General features: G+C 36.9%; 1 protein-coding gene across 2 annotated transcripts in view; it reads left to right on the plus strand.

Annotated features, from left to right (window-relative positions):
- Positions 1 to 27,581, plus strand: part of Pi3K68D (phosphatidylinositol-4-phosphate 3-kinase catalytic subunit Pi3K68D) — a 236,708-nt gene that overhangs the window by 131,445 nt on the left and 77,682 nt on the right. For both annotated transcript variants that reach the window (XM_089099478.1, XM_089099477.1), the window contains exons 13-15: positions 9,465 to 9,863; positions 19,825 to 19,954; positions 24,917 to 25,075. In XM_089099478.1, coding sequence (XP_088955604.1) covers positions 9,465 to 9,863; positions 19,825 to 19,954; positions 24,917 to 25,075 — 688 coding nt within the window. The remainder of the gene's footprint in view (positions 1 to 9,464; positions 9,864 to 19,824; positions 19,955 to 24,916; positions 25,076 to 27,581) is intronic.

Consider the following 27,581-nt stretch of genomic DNA (forward strand, 5'->3'; position numbering starts at 1 on the left):
ATTGAATTAGCCCTTTTTAAAGCTTCTACGACAAAACTTTCTATAAAAACATCATATGCCCCATGGGCATAACTTACGACCCTTGTCCTGAGGGCTATGGGGGAGGGTTGTTATCCTCAAAGACATTTTCCAGACCTCTCAACTACGTTGAACAGAATGACCATATCAAAATGATGATCGGCCATGTTCGGGGAATGATGGGCGTATGGGGGGGGGGGGTTATTCTCCCTCTAATTACTTTCGACTATTAAAAAGGGTCATATCCCTCTTAATTTCCGATTGAATGAGCCCCGGTTTGATCGGAAGTATTTGAGGAAAAAGGGCGTGAGGGATGGGGGCATTTTCCCTCTGATGGCTTTTGACTATTACTAAGGGCACTAGCCCTCTCAATTCCCAATTGAATGAGCCCTTATTGAAGTTTCTACTACAATGCTTTCTATAAAAACCTTATATGCCCCCAGAGTATAACTTAAAACATTTGCCCTGAGGTCGGGGGGGGGGGGGTTGTCATCATCAAAGACACAATTTCTGGATTTTTCAACTACGTTGAACAAAATGGCTATCTCAAAATTTTGATTGAATTTGTTCAGGAAAATGGTGGCCTTGAGAGGGGGGCTAGTTGCCCTCCAATCACTTTCGTCTATTAAAAAGGGCACTCGCCCTTTCAATTTCCAATTGAATGAGCTCTTTTTGAAGTTTCTACGACAACACTTTCTATAAAAACCTTATATGCCCCCAGGGCATAACTTACAGCCCTTGCCCTGAGGGTTTTTGGGGGGTTGTCATCCTCAAAGACTTAATTTCCAGAACTTTAAACTACATTCAACAAAATGACAATCTCAAAATTTTGATTGGATGTATTGGATTGGTTTGATTGGATAAATTTTGATTGAATGTATATGGTGGGAGTGAGAGGGGGGTTAATTGCCCTCCAATCACTTTCGACTATTTAAAAGGGTATTTTCTCTTTCAATTTCCAATTGAATGAGCTATTTTTGAAGTTTCTACAACAATGCCTTCTATAAAAACCTTATATGCCCCCAGGGTATAACTTACAACCATTACCCTGAGGGCTTTTGGGGGATTGTCATCCTCAAAGATCTAATATCCAGAACTTTCAACTACGTTGAGCAAAATGTCGATCTCAAAATTTTGATTGGATGTGTTTGGGGAAATGGTGGGCGTGAGACGGGGGTTAGTTGCCCTCCAATCACTTTCGACTATTGAAAAGGGCACTAGCCCTTTGAATTTCCGATCGAATGACCCCTTTTTGAAGTTTCTATGACAACGCTTTCTATAAAAAAAAACTATATGCCCCCAGGGTATAACTTACAACCTTTGACTTGAGGGATGTGGGAGGACTTTCCTTCTCAAAGACATAATTTCCAGATCTTTCAACTACATTGAACAAAATGGCTATCTCAAAATTTCGATTGGATATGTTTCGGGAAATTGTGGGCGTGGAAAGGGTGTTAGTTGCCTTCTAATCACTTTTAGATGTTAAAAAGGGCAAACATCCTTCTAATTTCCAATCGAATGAGCCCTTTTCGACGTTTCTACGACAACTCCTTCGATAAGAAGTGCCCTGGTTTAAAAGAAACCAAAAAAAAAAAAAATAATAATTATACATTGTGCCAATATTGTTCTTTATATAGGCAGGGCTATTGCGCTACCTATGATTGTGTTTTGTTAGTCGCACTAAAGAAGGCTGATTAAAAAACCTAAAAAAAAACAACTAAAAAACTTGGAAAAAAAGCTATGATTTATTGCCCAAAAAAGGAAAAAGATGTTTTTATTTTTATATATATATGTTTTACTGTTTTTAAAATTCTTAATTGCCAAGATTTCATAGATTTTTGCTAAAAAAAAAATATAGATTGACAGAATTTAAAACTCTTCTCTGAACATATTTATATCCTCGCAACAAATTACTAATGGTTTTCTGCAAGGCTGTATCCAGGATTCTTTTTTCTGGGGGAGGGGGTACAAAAAAAATGCATTTAAAACTTGTTTATATGCATTTCGTCGCTTTTTTGCGGCTCGAAAAAATGTTTCGGGGGTATAGGGTTCAAACCTAGTAGCCCTCACCCCTGGATACGGTCTTGGTTTTCTAAATATCAATACAAGTAAATACAATGTGTTGAATAGTTTGTTTGTGCCATTCTACTCAGTTTTTGCCTTGCAACTTTAGTTTTAAAAAAGCTCTGAATAAGGATATCAAATGATTGCTAGTTGCAATAGATTCTGCTTTGTTTCACTTAATATTAACGGAACCAAAGACAAAGATCTTCTTATTGATGAGCTTCTTGATTATGATATAGTTTTCCTACAGGAACATTTTCTAACTAAAGCCAATACAGATACTCTTAAACGGTCACACACCCACCACACGTTTATATGTGAAGCTAAAAAAAACAAGTGGTCGACCCTCTGGGGGCCTTAAAACTTTAGTTTGCGTCGCTCAGGAGCCTGAGCTTATTTCTTCTGATCATAATTTATTGGCAATAAAGTGCGGTAATATGGTCCTTATCAATGTCTGTATGTCATGCAATCGTAAGAACCTTTCTTCCCTATCTTTCTTCGAGGGTTCTTGCAAGCGACTCAGGACTCTTCTGCTAAGAGTGACCAATCAGAGATTAAATTAGATTATGGCTGGCGATTTTAATGCCTATCTTCTGTCCCAATCTGAAAGAAGTGACCTGTTTTTTGATGCTTTGCCTAGTGGCTATCAGTTAGTCAACAAAGATAAACAGTTTACATACATTCATAACCGTGATGGTTGTAGATTAAACCTTGATAATATTATAGTTTCAAGGGGATCTCTCGTGATTCCTCCTGTCATTGTTGGGATGATAAAATTGAGGATGATCACTTGCCTTTAACTTGTGAAACTGAGTCGCTTGCTCTACTGGCTGATGACCGTTTTTCTTACCATAATAGATAGTTTGGTAAGCCAAATTGGAAACAAGTAAATTATGAAGTTTATTTGTATGTTCTTTGCTCGTTATTGTCAAGCCTGAATGTGCCTTTTAACCATTTACAAACCTCAGTAAAGCCACCGACAGCTAAGATTGATTTGGATTGTTATTATTACCAGCTCGTGTATTGTTTTAGGTCAACTGCTTCCGCTACGGTTCCTTCTCAACGTGTTAGATTTGGCACCAGAAAACTGTTGTAGAATGTGTGCCCAGAAGTAAAAAAATCTAAACAACGCGCGAAGTTTTGGCTTCGCCTTTGGATTGCTTGGGATCGGCCCAAGTCCGGCGAAGTATTTAAAATTAAGCAAAATTCGAAACGTCAGTTTAGATCTGCTTTGTGTAAAGCCCGCCTGAATGCTTTGGATGGCTCCTCGGATCGCAAGTCTTGGTCCAATGTAATTAATAGCAACAAGTGTGTGCCTGCTTTCGTTTTGATTGTCAAAATGAGTGATTTTGTTGCTCATTTTACTCGTGTTTTTTCTACATTTAATCATTCTATCCAATCCACGTTTCCTTCCTTATTGCTTAATACTGTTCCTCAAGTTCTTCAGCAAGTCCATATATTGTCAATATCTATTGGTGATATCTATCGGACTTTAAAGAGGGTTAAGAAATCAAGTGCTCCTGATATGGATGGTATGTGTTGCAATCACTTCACCATTAAGTGTCCATTATTGTTAGCACACATTCAGATTCTATTTCATATGTGTTTAGCCCAGTCGTTAGTTCCAGATAGTTTTCTTTCGGGAATCTTAATATAAGTTTTGAAAAAGGGAAAGGACGCAGATCAGTGTTCCAGTTATCGACCAATTACTGTGTCCTGCTTCATGAGCAAGCTGATCTAGTATGCCGTATTGCCTGAAATTTTGACTAAATCTGATTTTCTGATTATCAAGTTTGGTTCAGAGCTCAAGCCCATCACATACTTGGTCAGTTGCTAGTCTCGGCAAAGATGCAAAAAAAGACACTTTATTTTTGATCGGTTGATATCTCAAGTACTTTTGACAACGTTGTACATTCGCCAGCTCTTTATTGCTTAGTTAAAGCAGGATTTAATTCTTCCCCCGTAAAAGTTCTTCAATATTGGTATTTCAAATCGTTGGTTTGGTTAAAATGGATGTCTAGGCAGCGCAAATTCGCTGCCTAAGTAAAGAAGATGTTGGCGCAATGTATTATTTTTTTCTTTAGACCTGGGCAATTTGTATCGAAGGAGTTGTCGTAGAAACTTCGAAAAGTGCTCATTCGATTTGAAATTGGAGTGGCTTGTGCCCTTTTTAATAGTCGAAAGTCGTTGGAAGGCAACTAACACCCCTTCCACGCCCACCATTTCCCCAAACACATCCAATCAAAATTTTTAGATAGCCATTTTGTTCAGCGTAGTTTATTTCCAGATAGAAATTATGCTTTTGAGGTGGACACTCCCCCACAGCCCTCAGGGGCAGGGCTGTAAGACATACCCTGGGGGGATATAACGTTTTTATAGAAAGCGTTGTCTTATAAAGTTCAAAAAAGGCTCGTTTGATAGGAAATTCAAACGGCCAGTGCCCTTTTCAATAGTCGAAAGTGTCTTGAAGGAAACTAACCCCCCTCTCGCGCCCACCTTTACCCCAAACACATCCAATAAAAATTTTGAGATAGCCAGTTTTTCAACGTTGTTGAAAGTTCTGGAAAGTGGGTCTTTGAGGATGACAACCCACCTTCACACAGCCCTCAGGGCAAGGGTTGTAAGTTATGTCCTGGGGCATATAAGGTTTTTATAGAAAGTGTTGTCGTAGAAACTTAAAAAAATACTCATTCGATTAGAAATTGAAAGGGCTAGTGCCCTTTTTGATAGTCGAAAGTGATTGGAGGGCAACTAACCCCCCTCTCATGCCCATCATGTCCCCAAACTAATCCAATCAAAATTTTAAGATAGCTATGTTGTTCAACGTAGTTGAAATTTCTGGAAATTATGTATTTGAGGATGACAACCCCCCACACACACACACACAGCCCTCAGGGCAAGGGTTTTGAGTTATGCCCTGGGGGGCATATAAGGTTTTTATAGAGAGCGTTGTCTTAGAAATTTCACAAAGGGCTCATTTGATTGTAAATTGAAATGGCTTATGCCCTTTTTAACAGTCGAAAGGGATTGGAAGGCAACTAACACCCCTTCAACGTCCACTATTTATCCAAACACATCCAATCAAAATTTTGAGATAGCCATTTTGTTCTAAGTAGTTGAAAGGTCTGGAAATTATATCTTTGAGGATGACACTAACCCCCCCCCCCCAAGCCCTTGGGGTAAGGGTTGTAAGTTCTGCCCTGTGGGCAAATCATGTTTTTATTGAAAGCTTTGTCGTAGGAACTTGAAAAAGGGCTCATTTGATTGGAAATCCAAAGGGCTAGTGCCCTTTTTAATAGTCGAAAATGATTTGAGGGCAAATAACCCCCCTCTCACCTCCACCTATTCCCCAAACACATCCAATCCAAATTTTTCGATAACCATTTTGTTCAACGTAGTTAAAAGTCTTAGAAATCAAGTCTTTGAGGATGATAACCTCCTCAGATCCTTCGGGGCAAGGGTTGTAAGTTATGCCCTGTGGGCATATAAGGTTCTTATAGATATTGATGTTGTAGAAACTTCGAAAAGGGGCTCATTCAATAAGAAATTAGAAGGGCTTGTGCCCTTCTTAATAGTCGAAAATGATTGGAGGATAACTAACACCCCTCTCACACCCACCATTTCTCCAAACACATCCAATCAAAATTTTGAGATAGCCATTTTGCTCGACGTAGTTTAAAGATCCGGAAATTTTCTCTTTGAGGATGACAACTCCTTCACAGCCCTCAGGGTAAGGGTTGTAAGTTCAGCCCTGGGTATTTAAGGTTCTTATAGAAAGCGCTGTCGTAGAAACTTCAAAATTCGATTCGGCTCATTCGATTGGAAATTGACAGGGCTAGTGCCCTTTTTAATAGTCGGAAGTGATTGTAGGGCAGCTAACCCCTCTCTCACGCCCACCATTTCCCCAAACACATCCAATCAAAATTTGGAGATAGCAATTTTCTTCAAGTTGTTGAAAGTTCTGGAAATCAGGTCTTTACGGATGACAACCCCCCCCCCCCCCATCCCTCAGGGCAAGGGTTTTTAAGTTATGCCCTGGGGGAATATAAGGTTTTTATTGAAAGTGATGTCGTAGAAACTTCAAAAGGGCTCATTCGATTGGAATTTTAAATGCCTAGTGCCTTTTTTAATAGTTGAAAGTTATTGGAGAGCAACTAACGCCCCTCTCACGCCCACCATTTCCTGAACCACATCCAATCAAAATTTTGAGATAGCCATTTTGTTTAACGTAGTTGTAAGTTCTGGAAATTAGGTCTTGGAGGATGACAACCTTTTCACAGCCCTCGGGGCAAGGGTTGTAATTTAAGGCCTGGGGACATATATGGTGTTTATAGAAAGCGTTGTCGTAGAAACTCAAAAAGAGCTCATTCGATTGGAAATTGAAAGAGCTATTGCGCTTTTCAATAGTCGAAAGTAATTGGAAGGCTTGACATTTTTATAGTAAAGATCGATATGTGTATAATGTATTATTTTTTTTTTTAGACCAGGGTACTTTGTATCCAAGGAGTTTTTGGTAGGAACTTTCAAAAGGGCTCATTCGATTGAAAATAGAAAGGGCTAATGCCTTTTTTAATAGTAGAAAGTGATTGGAGGGTAACTAGTCCCCCTCCCACGCCCACCCTCCCATTTGCCCATAATGTTTAAAAATTAAATGTTGCCTTAAGATTAAATCAAAATGCACTCTGTTAATGCTAATTATCAACAAGGCATCTCAGCAGTATCCCGATAAAAGCTGACGGTATTATGTTCATAATCTCGGGGTTATTTTTGCTCTTGAAATTTAAGCAAGTAAAAACAGCGTATGTATCCAAGCTATCAATCAAAGCTATCAAAGAAAGTAAACAGATTTTTTGCGAATGGTATCAACTTTTCAATTTCAGGTCAACTAGAGGAGGTATGGAACTAAATTAAACTCTAGCCAACTATTTGTGTTCAGATTTTTAAAAGGGTGTATGTTGTTAAAAATTGCTGAATACTTTTCTCAGGCATACAAATAGCATGCCAAACTATAAAGTCTTTAAAAAAACGAAAAGATTTAAAGTATTATTTTCTGTTTCCCTGAAAAGACTATGTCAATATCAAACGAACAGAAATTAATTAAAAAACATTTTCCACAAAATAAGTCTTTCAAAGAAAAGTAAAGAACTCCATTAATCCAAAAATGAGCAAAAATAAAATAATCTACCAAGCGTGAAACTACCACAAATGAGCATTGATAAATAAATGAAACCCAAAACGAACAGTAATTACAATAAATAACTGAGTCAAACTTAAAATGAGCAGAAATTAACATGAGTAGGGCTCAAAACCCCAATGTCTTCCCAAGGCCAGAACATAAGTTGCACTTTACTGAAAAAAATACAAATGAATGTACATTGTCAGTTTAATATACATATACTGATATTTAGTATTCAAAATGTTAATATTATTTGATTTATTAAAGTTAGAAAAGTAAAAACATTTATATTTTTTCAGTAAAGTGCAAATTATGTTCTGGACTTGGGAATGCATAAGGGTTTTGAGCCCTACTCATGTTAATTTCTGTTCGTTTTGGGTTTCATTTACTTATCAATGCTGATTTGTGGTAGTTTCACGCTTGGTAGATTATTTAATTTAATTTTTGCTCATTTTTGGATTAATGGAGTTCTTTACTTTTCTTTGAAAAACATATTTTGTAGAAAAAGTTATTTTTAAAACTGTGCTTGCGGACTGTTTGTGAATGCTGTCTCCTACTGTGTTTTTAGAAAATGCCGCTGTTAGTCACATTGCCTATGCTGATGATGTTCTGCTAGTTAGTCGTACTAGGTCAGGCCTCACAAAGAATCTAAGCGTTCTGATTAATGCTTTGAGTATGATTGGACTTTCTGCAAATGCTTCAGAATGCGAGTTTCTGTGTTTTAATATTTCTAACCCTGTTCCTTCTTTACATGCGGGTACAATACTACTCAAGTGTGTCTCAAAGTTGAAATGGCTCGGGGTTACTTTTTCTGATACACTTTCGACTACATGCTTGACTCTGGTTGCTAGTGCTCTGCAGTGTATTCGCATATCATATGGTAAAATCTCGCCTAATAGAGGGAGGTACAGCCGCCGAGGCTTATGTAAACTTTACCATAATTTTTGTTCTCCTACGATTCTTTTTCTTTCCGGTTTTCTGCCTCTAATGTGGAAAAAAGATCGTCTTCAGCTAAGGAGAGGCAATTTTCAATATTGTAAATTCCTGTTATATTTACCAAGGTGGTACGGAAATTACAAGATTATTTCTCATTTTGAACTTATCAACCCTCTAGTGCTGCTTCACAACATTGCTAAGGATCAGCGGACCAATACTCCAAGGAAGATATGTGCCAGTGACCCCCTCACTTATTAACTTCCAGATTAGTGATACTATGGATATTGTTACGTTATTTATGTTGTGTTCCCTTATTATTTCCTTGTGGATTATATTATTTTGTTTTTTCTTTTTTACTCCGTATGTATTTTATATTGCGGGTTACAAATATATATATATATATATATATATATATATATATATATATATATATATATATATATATATATATATATATATATATATATATATATATATATATATATATTTATATATGTAAAGGGGCGCATTTTATATGTATGGAGGGCTTAAGCAAATTATTATCATTTTTTTTAACAAACACAAAATTATGATATAAGACCTTATAGTAAAAACCGTTGATATTTCTATTACAGGCTAAAGTTAGAAGATTTTGTATTTCAAAAACATCTTTTTGTAGACACCTCCACTCTTAGCATTCCCAAAATACTTTTTTTTAATATATCGTGTTAATTATACCTTTTACGGATTCAGAAGTAATTCCTGAGATGTTTCCCTCGATAATCTCTCCAATGGAAAGGCAGAAAAATAGCTGAAAACGTGAGCGCAACTTCATATAGTCCATCACCTGATTGTGGCACTATCCTATTACCAACTTTCAAGAGGCGATTAATTTACTCAAATTGACTAGTTCTGGGACAATCTAAATAACATTTATCCTTTGTGATCAATTGAATGTAGCAAGTTATCTTTTTTAAATACGGACATACCTGAGGCATTGGTTGAGAGGGGGGTGTGGAGGCTACTGAGTATAAATGTTAAATTTTAAATTATAAAGTAGGACAGTACTTCGCACTGTAATCGAAAATGTATAAATATATAGCTTTTTTTACTAATAACTGAAGTGGTTATAAATTTAGTAGTAGCAGGCTTTAAATTTGAGGTGCAGGCTTTAAAGTGAAAGACGGTAAAGTTTAACAGCTGTATTATTTGCAGATTGTTTCTTTTTTTTCTTTCTTTGAGTAAGATTCAACTGAGATTTAATAAATACTTATGTTCTTCATTTTTCCAGGGCACTGACGTAAGTTTTAGTCCTCTTGAGACTATGTCATCTCAGTGGCAACATTTTCGTCGCTACCGCATCCTCCTAGAGGCTCTTCTTGCTCTATCTGGTAATGCACTACGTGAATGTTTTACAGCTCAACAGCTGCTTGTCAAAAACTTATCCAGCACTGCCACAATCGTAAAGAGCACAAAAGATTCCTCTCGCCAAAATATTTTGTTGAAGGAGTTGGAACCGATGCACTACTACCTACTGGACCGACCTAGTAGTCTGCCTTTAAGCCTTGGCCATAAAGTGTGTGGGCTCGATCTTAGTGGTTGTTCCTACTTTACGTCGTTTACGGTGCCCTTGAAGTTGGCGTTTAAAACACCAGAAAGGGGTGGTGGAGGAATTTCAGCAATCTTTAAGGTGATGTATTTTAAGTTCTATTTTGAGTTATTGATGCTCATGAATTATAAATTACAAAGTGTAAATACAAACATTTAGATGACATCTCTCGTAAAGGCCACACACATGCACCGTAGCTTATTGTGATTACATGAAATAAATTTAATAAGAGGAATAAAACTCCACTTTTGTCTCGCTTGTGCCAGATATATTGCCTGATTTTTTCCACTGTGTGTTTTTTTTTGTTTTTTACCGGAAACAACCTCGTAAATATAGAGATAATGCACATCTTTTAACTCGCGACTGCTCAGGGATGATTTTGGGAGTTGTTATTTTTACCTACATTTGGAGTTTTTGTTGGGAAACTTTGTTGTTTTTTTTACTCGAGAAAGGAAGCATGCTAATTCAACGTAATTTTTTTGCTTGTTCCAAATAAATTATCTCTATTATGCAACGTTTTCTTTGCTTGTTTTTTCTTGTGTATTTCTTTTTTTTAATAGACAGAAGATAATAAATTTGTAAATAACTCAATTTCTTATATTCTAAAGTGGCAAGCGTCACAAGTCAAACTACACAACTAAAATAACAAATTACCGGGTTTTATGCTGTATTCTAGACACAGTTTACAGTATACAAAATCTCTAGGAGGAGGAGGTTTCAGCCCACTTAAAGTAAACACATCTTATGTAATAGAGAAAATATATATTTTAATTTTCAATATTTATTTATTATGATTAAAATTTATCAAGGTTACATCTTCGCTGAATAGTGGGTGTATTTTTTTTTCAAGGCCTTTAATAATGACATTTTTACTGCGTTCCTAAGTCACATTTCACTTAATTGGTTTTAATTTGAGATTTCCCCGTATGAATTTTTTTTTTTGTGCTAGCCTAATGGTTCCTCTATTAAGTTTATATAACATTTTAGGAAGTTTTGGATTATATGGAAAATATTGAATGAGAATCACTTGCTTTATATATACCTCACTGCTTTCCGGTGTATATAAGATAAGATATTTGCAGAGGAGGTCCTAATTCTCAGTATTTCGGTGATTTTTTCTTGTGAGCTTGCACCGTTCCCGGACTAAGTTCCTTTGTGTCTCTTTTCCCTTGAAAATCCAATTTTATGCTTGTTCCGTTTATCTTATGAATATTTACTTTTAAAATAAAAAAGTGAAATTCCTTCAAACCAGACTTCGCTTCACACTAAAATACCAATTTTTGACAGGGATGTCTTATAAAAAAAAAGAGATTGAGAATTGTTCACCAGGTCATTTTTGAAATGCTAAATTACTGGTAATTTGATTTTTTAATCTCGTTCATCTGTTTATTTCAAGGATTAGTCTACTTTCAGAAATCACGTACACAAGGAGGCGTGAGCCAAGTGTAATGGAACTGTGCCATACGCGTGGCCCTTCGAAATGTACATTAGGCGGCAGAAAGTGGGTAATCCCTCGGATTATTTATTACTAGCAATAAAGCTTGTCATATTCTGGGCTGGGAGGGAGAGAAAGAATTTTTCTCAGATTCTCTCAAAAGAGCTTACGCTGCAACCCATGGGCGTACGGAAGGGGAGACAGGGGGCATCTTCCCCTTCCCCCTAGGACTTCAAATTTACACTAAATACGGCTGAAAAAGCAGATGGTTCACAAAGCGGTTGAAAAAAGGTAGATGGCTAAAAGAGCAGTTGATAAAAGGTAGATGTTGAAAAAGCTGGAAATAAACAGCTGAAATGACAGAATAAAAGTCAAACGAGAAGCAATTATCCATAATGTCTCGGAAAGATTTAGCTGTAATCCAAGAAGATTAATGCTGAAGCTAATTGATGATTTATGATTTTTGGTGATTACTTATTAAGAAAGATTTCATAGGTATGATCGAACTTGCTGGAAATGTAAGGTTTTGTGAACTGCCAATGTAATTTCAGCCCCCCGCCCTTTATCACAGAATCGGCTCCCCCCCCTCTCCAAGAGAAGAAGCTATGTACGCCCATGCTACGATCATTAATATATTCATGCGTGTTATCAGACAAGCTCAGCTGCCTCTTCCTTAATAAGATGAAAATCTGTAATTCAATTGAATATACTTAATCTAGACATGCCAGGCACGTCTAGGTGTCTTAAATATTTTCTGGAAGAGAATATGGATGGTTAATTTTTGACAGGTTGTAAGTTGGAAGCTTTTGTTCATTTTAAGCAAAGTTTTGCCAGCTGCCAATTTTTTTTTATTTGTGATCCAAAACGGAAGCAAAACAGAACTTTCGAATGAAAGTTCAGTTTGGCTAGCCGATACTTACCTCATACGTCGGTACATCTATTAACAAAAGCTTCTCCGGTTTTGCAATACAAAGAATGGGGTTCAAACTCCACGAATCCTCCGAAAAACTTTTTCACAACGATCAAATTCTTCTCACATGGCCGAATCAAATCAGTTTCTGTTTTGAACTAAATCTCTTATAATTCCTTAACTCTCTATGAGCAGAGAGGAGGGAGGGACTCTATGTACCAACGTATGAGGTAAGAATCGGCTTGCCAAACTGACCTTTCATTCGAAAGTTCGGTTTTGGCGTCGCCATTACCTCATACGTTGGTACATCTATAACAAAAGCTTAGATTCCAACCGATTTGGTGGTGGGTTCATATATCAACTAATATAAAAATTAGTTTCAAACTCAAATATTCAAATGTATAAACTATAAAACTGTCTGAACCGCAACGAAATGTAGAGCATCGGTTCGATCTTCTATTTCATAAATGTAGTGTTGTCTGGGAGTAGACTCCGAAGACCAGCCAGCAGCACTCATTATATCAGCAAGTGGTACTGATTTTGATAGCGCCCATGACACCGCCATGGATCTTGTGTCGTTTGATTTCCCTTTTCTACACTCTTCTTTCGCTGCCTCATATGCCATAGTTATGGCCTGCTTTATCCAAGAAGGAATGATTCCAGCTGCCACCTCTCGTGGTGCTGTTTCAGAAAAGGGAATGAAGAACCTTTTTCTCCCTTTTCTGACCGCCACGTTAGCCGTTGGCTGTGCGTAAGCCGATAGTATTCTCACTGGACACGAAGCTGGATCTAAATCTAGCGCGGGAAGAAGGATAGGAGAAGGTATCTCATGAGGCTTCACGGTTTTGGATCTAAAAGAAGGGAGAAACCTGAGAGTTACTGAATTATCCGAAAATTGTGCTGTACTGAAGGACAAGGCATGAATTTCACTCCTTCGACGACCAGATGCGATGGCAGTAATGAATACCGTCTTAATAGTAAGATCTTTCACATCAATATTCCACAAGTCAAGAAATCGTGAAGTTCTAAAATACCTTAGAACAAGGCCAAGATCCCAGGCAGGAATATCATGTTGTGTCCGCGAGGACTCGTGCCAAAAATTCTGTATCATTTTCGTCAAACAAGTATCTTTGCTGATATTTGTTCCTGTAGCTAGAGCTAGCGTTCTGCGTATTGCTGCTTTATAAGCTTCTATCGTTGACGGTGCGAGGTATCGACCAGTCTTTAGATATATCATGAATTCTGCAACTGTCTGAGTACTGGTTTCGACAGGATTAATCTTCCTTTCACTACACCAACCCACGAACACTTGCCATTTTCTACTGTACAATTCAATGGTAGATCGTCGCTGGGCCGGGCAATTGCCCGGGCAAATGCCCGGCCGGCAATTGTTCCTGTAGCTAGAGCTAGCGTTCTGCGTATTGCTGCTTTATAAGCTTCTATCGTTGATGGTGCGAGGTATCGACCAGTCTTTAGATATATCATGAATTCTGCAACTGTCTGAGTACTGGTTTCGACAGGATTAATCTTCCTTTCACTACACCAACCCACGAACACTTGCCATTTTCTAATGTACAATTCAATGGTAGATCGTCGCTGGGCCGGGCAATTGCACGGGCTTATTCCTTGGAAAAACCTCTCTTTTCGAGTCCACGCTCGATATCATCCAGCCGTGTAAATTTAGATTCCTTAGTGCTTGGGTTTTGAAGTCGACCCTGCTGGAGTAGATCTGACTGATCTCCGATGGGTATAGCCAAGTCTGCTAGCAGGTTGAGAAGATTTGTGTACCAAGCTTGGCGAGGCCATCGCGGAGCAATTAGTGTTATTCGGCAGTTCACAGACTTTCGAACCTTCTCCAGAACCTTTGGGATCAGGGCAAATGGAGGGAAGGCATAGCTGTGTTTGTTCGACCAATCGTGGACAAGGGCATCTGGGCCGATCGCAAGAGAATCTGGAACTAGTGAGAAATATACGTCGATCTTCCAGTTCAATCGAGTTGCGAATAAATCGACTTCGGGCAATCCGTACTCTTTTGACGGGGCTCTGAAGACACTCTCGTTGAGACTCCATTCCGTGGGCAGACCTTTTCCTTCTTGTGAAAGTGTGCCAGCTACTAGATTGAGTGACTCAGTGATGTTCCTGGCCTTCATGTGAACGTTCAGGGCCATCGTTATGTCGAAGAACTTTATAAGTGCCTCCTCTAGGGAGAAAGAACGGGTTCCACCCTCTTTGTTTATATAATTGAGTTTGCTTATGTAATACAGTCGAGTTGTCCGTCGCTACCATGACTACCTCGTTTCTTAGCTTCTCCGCAAAGGCTTTGATTGTGTTGCCTACGGCTCTCACCTCGAGGCAATTTATATGAAGATATTTCTCTTCTGGAGACCAAGTCTCCGAAGTGTCTTTATGTGGGTCCTCTAGATAGCCACCTCGCCAGTAGGTTGAGCTGTCGGTGAATTTTGTTTTGGAAACAATAGGGGCTTGAGAGGAAGGCTTTGACTCAGCTAATCTTTGTTCAGCCATTGTGAAAATGCCTCTTTCATCACTGTCATAATCAGGATCTTTAAATTTCTGATCTCTTAAGATTTGTTCTATAATCTGAGTATTAGTAACAGACAGTTTCTAAGATGTATCCTGTTGGAAGGAATTGCTCTTGAGCCTGCGTTAATGAGTCCAATCAGCTTCATCAGTTGCCTTATTGAGGTGTGTGATTTTTCCAGAGCTGCTTTGATTGTATGGATCAAGTTCTAAATCTTTTCCGCGGTTAGGTAGACCCTCTTTACCTCCAAGTCTACCAGAAACCCGAGAAATATGATCCGACGCATAGGTTGCAATTCTGATTTCTTGCTCAGCATGAACCCAAGTCTGTGCAGGAGGATCATCTGATTTCTCGCTTAGCATGAACCCAAGTCTGAGCTGGAGAATCATAATGGTCTTTACATTGTTCTGTACTAATGAATTTTGGAAATTGCACAGAATTTATTTGTTCATTTAAGGATGCCATTGGATGGTTTTAAGATGGCCATAGCTCACCATGTCACTTTGAACTGATACATTTGTTTTTGAAAGTGAACCCTAACCTCATTCTGTGATTTAGGTCTTTAAAGTCGAGCGGAAAACATGAAATACTTTCCAGAGATAATAATCTCCTGAGACAAGTCAGGAATTGAGTTCGAGACAGTATCTCTTCTCATAAACATCAATTTTCAGTACGCTCTAGAAAGAATATTTGAAAGATGCTGCTGACATCTATTAACAGAATCCATGAACTTTATCAGTTTTTGGGATGGTGTCAGGAGAGACGTTCTCTGCCTTTAACATCTTTATGACAGTACCAAACGTGAGGTCACTGTATGATAGCATGCTCAGAGTCACTCGTGTGGAAGAATCTAAGGCCAAGAATGACTTTCTGTCAACTTCTATGAACTTTATGTCCTCTACTTATGCAGTTGATGATAACAAAATGAACCTTGGGTTTATGCGTGGTGCCTGTGAAGCTGAAAATGTGTCTTGACATTTGTAAGCTTTCGCTCGGTCCGGGATGCCGAAAGGGTCAAAGAAAGTACTACGTTTTGAAACGATATTTTCTTCAATATTATAAGTATATACTGTTATGCAGCTAGCATAGCATATTTGTAATTAGACGCTGGAAGTAAATTCTACTCTAATCACGAGAAAAACTTACCTCTTCCCATAACAGACCTATAAGCCAGCACTGTAGTCGTTACAATACTCTATAATGACGGTACGTACGTTCAAGGCGTCATGACCTTATATAATGGCGGTCTATATTCCCAAAGTATTATGACCTTATGTAATGATGGTCTGTGCTCCCAAGGCGTTATGACCTTATGTAATGGTAGTCTGTACACCCAAGGTGTTATTACCTTATGTAATGCCGGTCTGTATGCCCAAGGCGTTATGACCTTATTTAATGACGGTCTGTACACCCAATGTGATTTGACCTTATGCAATGACAGCATGTACACCCAAGGTTTTGTGACCCTATTTAATTCCGTTCTGTATGCCCAAGGCGTTATAACCTTATGTAATGACGCCCTGTATACCCTAGGCGTTATGACCTTATGTAAAAAGTATTATACCATACCATAAATATTGGGTTTAACACACCCAAAGGATTAAAATACAAATAATTACAAATAAGATGCAAAAATTCACTTCTGTAATGTTTTGTTCCATGATTTTTGCGTACCACCAGGGTTGCCAGCTGCCAATGTGTAAAAAGGGGTAAAAACTAAGGAAAAAAGGGGAAGTTTTACTCAAAGAGTGCAAGTCTGAAACATGAACTGCGCGCGCCTGTGAAGCCAAATATGTGTCGTGACATTTGTAAGCTTTCGCTCGGCCCGGTATGTCGAGAGGATCAAAGAAAATACCACGTTCTGAGAATGACATATTCTTTGTTGTTGACTGCAGTTCTTCTGAGCGCTGCTTGATGAAGTTTTTCAGCATTGGGGAGAAAGGTAACGTGATAAGCTGTTTTCTCTTGAAAGGCTCACTTGCCAAAACCAGCTCTGCCGCCGAACGAGGCTGTTGGACGGTAATGGCAGGCCTGGGGCAAATGGTGTCATCGAGTACTTCATATACAAGGTCCAGGGACTCTACCAAAGAGACCTTGTCATCTGTTCTGGGATCGGTGTCTACCATCGACTGCTCGTCATCGAAATGCAAAGAATCATTGTCCTCATTCTCAGAATTACCATTACCTGTATCTTCTCGGTCTCTCGAGGCCGTTGTTGAGAGGCCCTCACCCCTGTCATTGTTGGAGGTGTGGTTGCGCTCGGAAAAAGATCTTTTTGTAAACAAAAAATCTGTGACTTCATATTTTTCATTTCATCCTGTAGTGATTATTTAAACAATTACGATATTATAAATACATAATTTTATCCAACTATAAAATCTTTATAATTAGATGCTGGGACTAATCTGAGCTACAATCTCCAGACCAACTTATCCCTTGCCAGAAGGCCTATACGCCGTAGGCGTTATAACCTTGTGTAATGGTGGTCTGTACGCCCTAGGCGTTATGACCTTATGTAATGACGGCCTATACGCCCTAGGCGTTATGACCTTATGTAATGACGGCCTGTATGCCCTAGGCGTTATGACCTTATGCAATGACGGCCTATACGCCCTAGGCGTTATGACCTTATGTAATGACGGCCTGTGCGCCCTAAGCGTTGTGACCTTATGTAATGACGGTTTATACGGCCAAGCCGTTATGACCTTATGTAATTTGTAAAATATAAACTTATGAAAGGTATTATCCATACCCAAATACTGGATTTACCGCAGCTAAACCATTAAAATACAAATAATTATCTGGCCTACTAAACACCAGGCTCATTCATGAACAAAACTATAAACTCATTTTTTTTTCTACTAACTAAAAAATTTTTTATATGTCAAACCAAAGAAACTACCTTGGATAGTGTCTATCCGTTTAACCCCTTGCACCACAAAACAGAAACTGATTTGATTCGGCCATGTGAGAAGAATTGGATCGTTTTGAAAACGTTTTTCGGAGGATTTGTGGTGTCTTAACCCCGTTCTTTGTATTGCGAAGCCGGAGAAGCTTTTGTTAATAGATGTACCAACGTATGAGGTAATGGCGACGTCAAACAAGAAATTTGACTGAACGAAAAAAAAATTGTCGCTGAGTGGCGTGTAAGCTAGTTAGCATGTTGGTTCATAGCCTAGTTCAGGGTCATAGAACAAAATGTCAAAATGTGCACAATTGGGAAAGTATGAGCCAACTCAAGCACAGCTCATTTCTTCTTGGAGAACATGAGTACTTTCAAAATGCTGGCTAATCGTCAAGTCATTCTGTGGTGACAAAAAAAAGATATTACGTGCTAATTTTACTTGCAAATTTAGGAGATTTTGTTATTTTAAGTTTTAAATAAATTAAGAGTATGATATTCGTAACTTGGCCTTACTGTTAGTCTAGGCTGTTTTTCTCAATTGCTTGAATCACTGGAGAGAATGTCTACTTGTGTGCTATTGCTGCTGTTTATATATTGTTCATAAACAAATTTGAATTACAGCATTTTATTTAGACAGAACAATATGGGTGCTCTAATGGCTTAATTAAGGACTTTACCTGAGCAGTCTCTTGCTAGGATCCTAATGAAGGCCTGCCCTACTTAAATGAAACACCCTGCTGCACTAATAGCCTAGAATGTGAATTTCTCTTTTACTTTTTTTCAGCAAAGAAGATAAAAGTATTATATATATATATATATATATATATATATATATATATATATATATATATATATATATATATATATATATATATATATATATATATATATATATATATATATATATATATATATATATATATATATATATATATATATATATATATATATATATATATGTAGAATTAGAGCAAAGTCCTATAAGAATTGTTTAAAAGTTTAACTATATCTATACCCTCTTTAAGTTTATCATGGTTAAATTATCCTGGGGATATCTTTTTGAGCATTATAAGTACGCAACAATTAAAATTTAGTTTTTAAAATAAAATCAGGTTCTGCACTTACGTGGTTACTATTATTAGTGAAGATGGTGAATGCAGTGAAGATGTTAAAAGTAAAACAGCCAAGGCTCAAGGTGTTTTTTTTTTCACAGTTAAAAAAAGGTTGGAAGAATAGGAAGATAAGTCTGAAAACCAAGATTAGAATATTAGAAGCTACAGTGATGAAAGTGGTCAAATATGGCTCTGAAGCGTGGACGCTGATATGTACGCGATATTTTAGTGATATGTACGAGAATAACACTGCTGTGGTTAAGGTAGGAAATGGGGAGGAAAAGGTCTCCTGGACTTAGATAATGCTGATGATTTAAGCATCCTAGATGAAAGTGTGAGCAAAATCAATGAAGTTATAGAGACTTTGCGAGTTCAGGGTGCTAGAATAGGTTTGAAAATTAATATTAAGAAAACTAAGTCACTAAGGCTAGGAATAAGTGAAGATGAAAAGGTGAGGTTGGGAAACGAAAAGATTGATCAGGTGGGCAGCTTCACTTCTCTTGGTAGTATTATTAGTGAAGATGGTGAATGCAGTGAAAATGTAAAGAGTAAAACAGCCAAGGTCTTGGGTGTGTTTTAAATTGAAAAATGTTTGAGAGAATAGAAAGATAAGTGTGTGAACCAAAACTAGAATATTTGAATCTGCGGCAATGACAGTGGTTAAGAGCATTGGTCTTAAATTTAGGTGCTTTAGGAGGCAGAGGGTGTTTTGTAAAAAAAATTATAGAGAAATTACTTAAGGGTAGTTTTAAGTACTCCATTGACTGATCGTATTTCAAATAACCGGCTGTACGGAATATATGTTCTATTCATTTTCTTTGGGCTGTTGTCGAAAATTTGAGGACACGTTTTACGTTTGACAAGTTTTACGGATGAAGCATGAAATATTATATTTATTATTTTTTTCGCCATCCATTTGCCAATCGAAAAGCAAGTCTTCCCCGAATGTAATGGGGGAAAGGTCATAACGAAGCGTTTAAAGGAAGCTTGACTGCCTTGGGAGGGGGTAGTGAGGCTTTGAATTGACTTGGGTGGAAGAAGGGCGTGCTCAACTGTGTTGGCTTCAAGCGGTTTTGTGCTGCAGCGAGTTGTTAGTAGCAGTAGTAGGATATGTTTATTTTTTATTTGTTTTTTTGTTTAGCTGGGAGACGACCTTCGTCAAGATATGATAACTTTGCAAATGGTTAGATTAATGGACAAAATTTGGCTTCGAGAAGGACTTGACTTAAAAATGGTAGTCTTCAGGTGTATCCCTACTGGGCATAAAGCTGGTAATTTTAATTTATATTTTTACTTTTTGAAACACTTTTTTCTCTTTGAAAATTATAATTTTTACTTAATGTTAAAGTTCTATTGAGAGTTTTTGGAATATAATTAGATTTTTAGGTTTTAAAGTTAGTATCTTTTATTATTATGCGAATTTAAAGTTGCTGGTTTCACTATTATGCCAATTTAAATTGCCAATTACAGTATTATACCAATTTCACTATTATGCCAATTTCACTATTATGTCAATTTCACCGTTATGCTTGTTGAAAAGCGACAGCTGAAAGAAAAGTTCGATTTTGTTCTCTTTACAACCCTAGGTTTGAGTACCTTCTTATTTGATTGAATCTTTGTATTATCTTATGGTAATTTGATTAATAGAAAAATGCTGCTTATAAATAAGAATTTAATTGTTCAATTAAATAAATTAAAGAAGTTAAATTAAAACTTGGAGTAACGCCATGGTTGATCCTTTGTGTGGCACACAGAAGCATAAAATGGTAATTCAAAATTTTATCCAAACATTTTACTATAGATGCTATTTATGGGTCCTTCATGACAGTGGCAACTTTCGTCAAAATCTTTGGGGGTGGGGCAAAGTTGGAGCCATTTATCCCAAATCAACTGAAAATGACAGCGAAAATTAAAAAGAGCCATATAGTACCATAAAGGTAAAGATACACTTATGGAAAATAACCCGTTTCTGTGAATGCTTGAATTAAGTAGGTTTGTGTTAGTTTTAACAAGATTTTTGAAGAAAGTAAGTTTCAGTTGGGGGACAAACCAAGGTCTGGGAGGGACAGTTGCCCCCCTGCCCCATAACAAATAACGCCCATTTTTCATGAAAATGACCGTATGCGGCTCTGAATTGTGGATGCCACGAAAGGGTTGACGAAAATATATTAAATGTTTCCTGCTGAAATGGTCTAAGGATAATTTTAAATGTCCCTTCTACAGGCTTTATTTCAAATGATAAGCTGTGCGAAAAATATGGTTTAAATCCATTTTCTAGGACCGCATTGAGACGGATAGGCCCTGTTTTACAGAAAAGGTCAGAAGGGTGAGAAAAGGTCATGACAGATGATCTGAAGGGACTCGGAACTTCATGGGAGGATATAAAGAGCAGGGTTGTATCCAGGATTTTTTTAGAGGGGGGCGGGTTTAGAAAAGGATTTTTTCGGAGGTGGTTTTACAAAAAAAAACTTCAAAAACGCTTCAAAGATTTGTTTAAGTTCATTTTTGTTACATTTTTACGAGCTCGATAAAACATTTGGGGGTAGTTCAATCCCCCTCCCTCCCTTTCTCCCCCTTGATATGGCATTTATAAAGTTGAGTAGGTTGGAATGAAGTTGTAGCATGTGCTGCTGTCGTGGACTCAGGCGGTTTGGTACTGCACTGAGTTGTAAGGATCAGTAATAACACCGAGTTTTGTGATAAAACTGGTATACTACTAATAACCCCAAAAAGTCAAAATTCAGTTCGAAATACCTTGTTCTAAATCGAAATTCCTAAAGAATTTGAGTTTATGCATCTAAATAAATATAAGAAGCGCTACCACTGAAGTAACTTGCATAATTTTTGCGAAGTCAGTGCATAAGACCACGTGGTTAATGCTAAAAGTGGAAACTGGTGCTATTGTTGAAAAGAAAACCACCAATACCACCTAGCGCTTGGTGATTTTGTTAGATCCAAAGAATTGATAAAGCTGTCTCAAAGATTTGTTTGTTCTCAGTGTTATTTTAACTTTCAAACTGACAAGGCCTTATTAAATTATGCCACTTCTTGCCTAAATAAATAAAAAAAACAAGAATTTTTAACTGAAAGTAAGGAGTAACATTAAAACTTAAAACGAACATAAATTATTCCGTATATGAAAGGGGCTGTCCTTTCCTCAACGCCTCGCTCTTTGTGCTAAAGTTTTTATTGTTTTAAAAAATAGTGTTGTGAGAAAGAGTCTAACTTCAGCGTAAAGAGCGAGGCGTTGAGGAGGGGACAGCCCCTTCCATATACGGAATAATTTATGTTCGCTTGTGCCAGCATCCGTGGTCATACAGGGTCCTAAAGTAAATATTTTAGGTGAACAAGGGGGCTTTGATACAAGAGTGTCTGATACCAACAAGGGTGAAATCTGTACTTACCTTAAACTCTTTGGTTGAAGTGCCTTTTAGGTGTTTTAAGTTTTAACGTTGCTCCTTACTTTCAGTTAAAAAAAACTAGTTTTTTAAAACTTGTTTTTTATACAATTTTGAACGTTTTTGAATTAATGCAAGTTTTGATTTTGGCTCACCGTACATGAATAATTAAAACGAAATTTGCATATTAATTTTACTTTTATTTGATTAAATGGCTTTCTCGAAAGTCGTTAAATTTTATTTACGAACGTTTTTATTAGTAATAAGTATACGTAACTTACGAATTAACTTGCGTAACGAACTTCTGTATTCATATATTTTTAATACGTATGTTAGGGGGTTCGCCCCCAAGTTAATACCTCACTCTTTACGCTAAAGTTCGAATTTTGTTCTAATCCTTTAAAAATGACCTCTTAATCACAAAGGTCGTTAATTAGAATAAATAGATCTTTTGAAAGTACTAAAAAATCTTTGGCTTAAAGAGCGAGGTATTGACTAGGGGGCGTATGTTAGGGGGTTCGCCCCCTAGTTAATACCTCACTCTTTACGCTAAAGTTCGAATTTTGTTCTAATCCTTTAAAAATGACCCCTTAATCACAAAGGCCGTTAATTAGAATAAATAGATCTTTTGAATGTACTAACAAATCTCTGGTTTAAAGAGCGAGGTAATGACTGAGGGGCGAACCTAATATATACGTAATATTTTCTGTTCTTCTAAAGTTTTGATTTTGGTCCGTGCGTTCGGCTGAAAAAATTGTTTTTTTTTATTTAGTTTCTGATTGATTTTTTAAATAATGATGGGAAAGCCGGTGCCCTCTTCAAAGCTATTTTTCTTCCTCCATGAAAACTTCCTCCTTGGAAAGATCCTCCAACATAACCCCGACCCCCCCCCCCCCACTACCAGAACCCCCCCCCTGAAAACGTCTGTATACTTCCCAATAATTAATACTGTAAACATTGGGTAAAGTTCATAACTTTAAGTCCTCCCCCCGGGGGCTTTGGGGGATTAAGTCATCCTAAAAGACATATTTATTATATTTTCAACCATGTTGAACAAAATGGCTATCTAGTGATTGTGGGAAAATGAGTGAGCGTATAAAAATGAGCGTAGTAGGGGGCCTAGTAGCCCTCCATTTTTGATCAGTTAAAAAGGGCACTAGAACTTTTAATTTCCGTTCGAATGATCCATCTCACGGTATTCTAGGACCACTGGGTCGATACGATCACCCCTGGAAAAAAATAAAAATAAACATGCATCCGTGATCTTTCTTCTGGCAAAAATACAAATTCCACATTTTTGCAGATAGGAGCTTGAAACTTCTACAGTAAGGTTCTGTGATACGCTGAATCTGATGGTGTGGTTTTCATTAAGGTTCTATAACTTTTAAGGAGTGTTCCCCCTCTTTTGAATATCAGGCAAATTTTCTCAGGGGCTCGACTTTCGATAGGTATAACTATACTTGATGAAATTCATATATTACTGAAATCAGCATTAAAATCTGATTCTTGTGATGTATATATTGGTATCAGCATTCTGTTTTTTAGAGTTTCCGTTACTGTTGAGCTGAGTCGCTCCTAACTTACAGTTTGTTACCACGAACTGTTTGATCTAGTAATTTTCCCTGAGTAAGGAACCAGTCAATTATTATTGAGGTTAAGGAGACTTAGTTTTGGCTTGCTCTTAAAATGAAGCCATTGGTTTCTAGCATTTGATTTTAAGCAATTATTTAAAAGTCGCTGTAATCGTTGTTGAAGTTATTTTGCTGTTGTTTTTTGTGTGTTTTGAAAAAAATCTGGAATCTATAGGCCTGTTATCTGAACGAAAACTAACCTACTTTACCTACCAGGATTTTCCCGAGCTATCATGGGCCTAGGAAATGGTGAGATCAGTCTGAAAGGGTCATTTACTTATCGTTGCTGCCATGCCTAGAGGCCATATTTGCTATTTCCAAGCTTCTGAGGTAATTGCCTGAGTTGTTTTCTTGACTGTTTTCAAAGGGAGGATCAAGGGGGCTATAAAGATCAGGAGTAGCCTAGCCCTAGGACATGATCAGATTGGGCTGAAAGGGCCACTTAGTTAGCGTTGCTGCCACGTCTAGAGGCCATATTTGCTATTTCCAAGCTTCTGAGGTAATTGCCTGAGTCGTTTTCTAGGCTTTTTTCAAAGGGAGGATGAAGAGGGCTGTAAAAATCAGGAGTAGCTTAGGCCTAGGACATGATCAGATTGGTCTGAAAGGGTCATTTACTTATCGTTGCTGCCACGTCTTGAGGCCTTATTTACTATTACCAAGCTTCTGAGGTAATTGCCTGAGTTGTTTTCAAGGCTGTTTTCAAAGGGAGGATCAAGAGGGCTATAAAGATCAGGAGTAGCCTTGGCCTGGGGCATGATCAGATTGGTCTGAAAGGGTCATTTACTTATCGTTACTGCCACGTCTAGAGGCCATATTTGCTATTTCCAAGCTTTTGAGGTAATTGCCTGAGTCGTTTTCTAGGCTGTTTTCAAAGGGAGGATCAAGAGGGACATAAAGATCAGGATTAGCCTAGATCTAGGACATGATAAGATTGGTCTGAAAGGTACATTTACCTATCGTTGCTTCCACGTCTAGATGTCATGTTTGACATTTCCAAACTTCTGAGATAATTGCCTAAGTCTTTCTCTAGGCTATTTTCAAAGGGATGATCAAAGTGGGTATGAACATACAATGCCCTATAGATCGTCTTTTTGAGAACAGCATAGCAACTACTTTTTGTTAATATTGGAATTGAAAACATGAAATATATGACTGTTATTTTCTAGTAGTGAAGTTAGTGCTAGATTATTTGTTGAATTTTCAGGTATGATCGAAGTTGTTACTGAAGCTGAAACTTTGCGAAAAATTCAAGGCGAAGCTGGTGGATTGACTGGGCCTTTCAAGGACCGATGCATACAGCAATGGCTTATGAAGAAAAATCCTGATACCTTAGATTACCAAAAAGCATTGTACAATTTTACTGGTATTTTAATTTTACACTCTTATTTATTTTTACTTATTTATAATATGAATATTATTATTATTTCATTATACTTATTGTTGTATTATTACATATTATTATTATTATACTCTTTATTGTTATAATTTGTTTATTGTTATTATTATATTATTAAATATCATTAGTATTATAATTATGATTACATAGTATTATTATTGTTGTTATCATTACTATAATATATTTAAATATTTACTCTTGCTTATTTTTATACTCTTCAAAAAATACTTGACATACTTAAGACAGTGAAAAAAAAATATGATTGTCTAAATAGGTAAAGTGGTTAGTGGAAACTTTCACAACCATATATCTTCTTTTTTTAATTCGAAAAACTCTGGTAGTAGTGGGTGCAAAATTAGAAAAAAAAACTTGGATGAAAAATCAGCAGGGAATAAGCTAAAACATTTAACACTAATCAGCTTAAGGAAGTTGTGGCTTTTCTTTCATGGTATAGTCGTCTTTGTGATCAACAGGTTGTTAATGTTTTAATATTTACAAAGGATCAGCGTTGCAAAATTTAACCAACTAGTTTCACTTAATATATTCTCACGAGTTAGTCCGACAACACTCATAAAAATGTGATACTGCCCTAACAAGTAATAATTTTGAAATACGTAAAGGAAAAATGGTAAAAAAAATCGCTGTTTCCAGGTGGGAATAAATCTAATACGGGTCTATCCTCTTTATTTCAATGTTCCCTTGAATTTTCCCTTCTAATTCAATATTTCCTTCTTGTCAGGTATCGTAAAAGTCTTTTAAAATCCTGGAACAAAAAAATCGGATCTCCTTAGGATTATCAAAATCGACTGTAAAATTTTACTTGCCATAATTTGTTTTTATACTCCTAAAAATACTGGATATTGTCTACATAGGTGATATGTAAAAATATCGTCTATGTTAGTAATATGGGAAAATTATAAAAATCCCGAGCAGCGGTTTAATTTTGAATCTCTTTGCAAATCACGGATATTGGTGAATGACTCATTTTTGTTGGTTTTGGTATTTGGTTTTAATTCTTACAATTTTTGGCTTTTATTGAATTTTTCTCATCTTTAAAATTTTTTGTTTTTTTTCATTGTTTTTCTTTCACATTTACTTTCCGCGTTTTATTTGTTGGTTTTCTCTTCGGCACTCTCATTGATTATATTTTTTCGTTTTGCTCTGAAGAAGAGAGGCGTTTGTCGCATCGAAATATTCGCTTTGTTGTGTTTTGTCAGTATTTTAATTTGGCCTGTGGTAGTTTAGTATAGTCAAAAAATTATCAAAATTACAAACCCATTCACTGATCTTGGGTTAAAAAAGGTGTTTTAAAATGTCACTAGAGAATTAAATAGATGCGAAAAGAACTGTCAAATACATTATGAATGCAAGATATATTACCCTTATACAAGTTAATGAACTCAAAATGTGTTGCTCCCTAATGTATTACGTTGATAGAAAACTGTACCTAGCGTACAGGAATAAGCCATATGCACACGAATTTTATTCCGGGGAAGGGGAGCAAATTAAAAACAAAACGAATAAAAAAGCATAATATGATCATGAAATCATAAATATCTGATGAAACCCCCTTACCAGCGTCCTTCACACTAGGTAACGAGATTAGGCACTGATGACAAATTTGTCATTATTAATTTACATAAATAATGAAGAGATCAATCCACAGCATACAAATTTAGATACTAGCCAATAAAATAAACATATAATATAAATAAGGCCTACAGAGACAGTAAATACATAGATGGCACTAATTGAGCAGGGATTTAGGTGGGCTCGAGTTTGATTTTTTTTTATTAATTCTGCTTTTCCCAGTTGGAACTAATCTATATCTGTTGCCAAAAACCTTTGGTAAAAAGACGAAATTGACTCCCAGAGTTAAATCTTCACCCTCTATGTACATCTTCAGTCTCTACGAAGGTTTATTTTAATTCTAAAGTTCCATATCTAAAACTCAGAATATTTGGGTGGAAGTGGGATGCTACCCTTGTTGGAAGTACGGTGGGGAATGGCTGATAAGTGATGGTGGAAATAATTTTATCGTCCTTTTAAGCGGACGATTTTTCAAGGTAATGAGGGACATCATTGAAAATTTCGGACAGGATGGGCAATTGAGCACTACTGGCTAATTTTTTTGTAAATTTGAGTGCGTTGATAAGATGTTCATTTATTGTTGTTATCATTTTGTGTGTTATGGTGGCCATGGGGCTGCGTTTTATTTATTAAGTAAATTTGACAATGAGTGACTTTGTAAAATCTATACCATAAACGCCGAATATCTAGGAACTGACATAAAGCGTATGTGACTGTCCCGCCCCTCTCCAAAAAAAGGTCTTATTGTTTATTCTCATTCCATATTTCTGTAGGAGTTTCTGATATGAACCTTTTCTGGTTTCTTTTGTTCCTCACCCTCGAAGCAAAGCTTACATGCTTCATCATAGCCACTGTGTCTTTAGGCTTAACATATTTACACCTC

This window comes from Artemia sp. Qi Xiang Cuo, chromosome 13 (genome assembly GCF_049724085.1).
Source record: "Artemia sp. Qi Xiang Cuo chromosome 13, ASM4972408v1, whole genome shotgun sequence".
NCBI lineage: Eukaryota > Metazoa > Arthropoda > Branchiopoda > Anostraca > Artemiidae > Artemia > Artemia sp. Qi Xiang Cuo.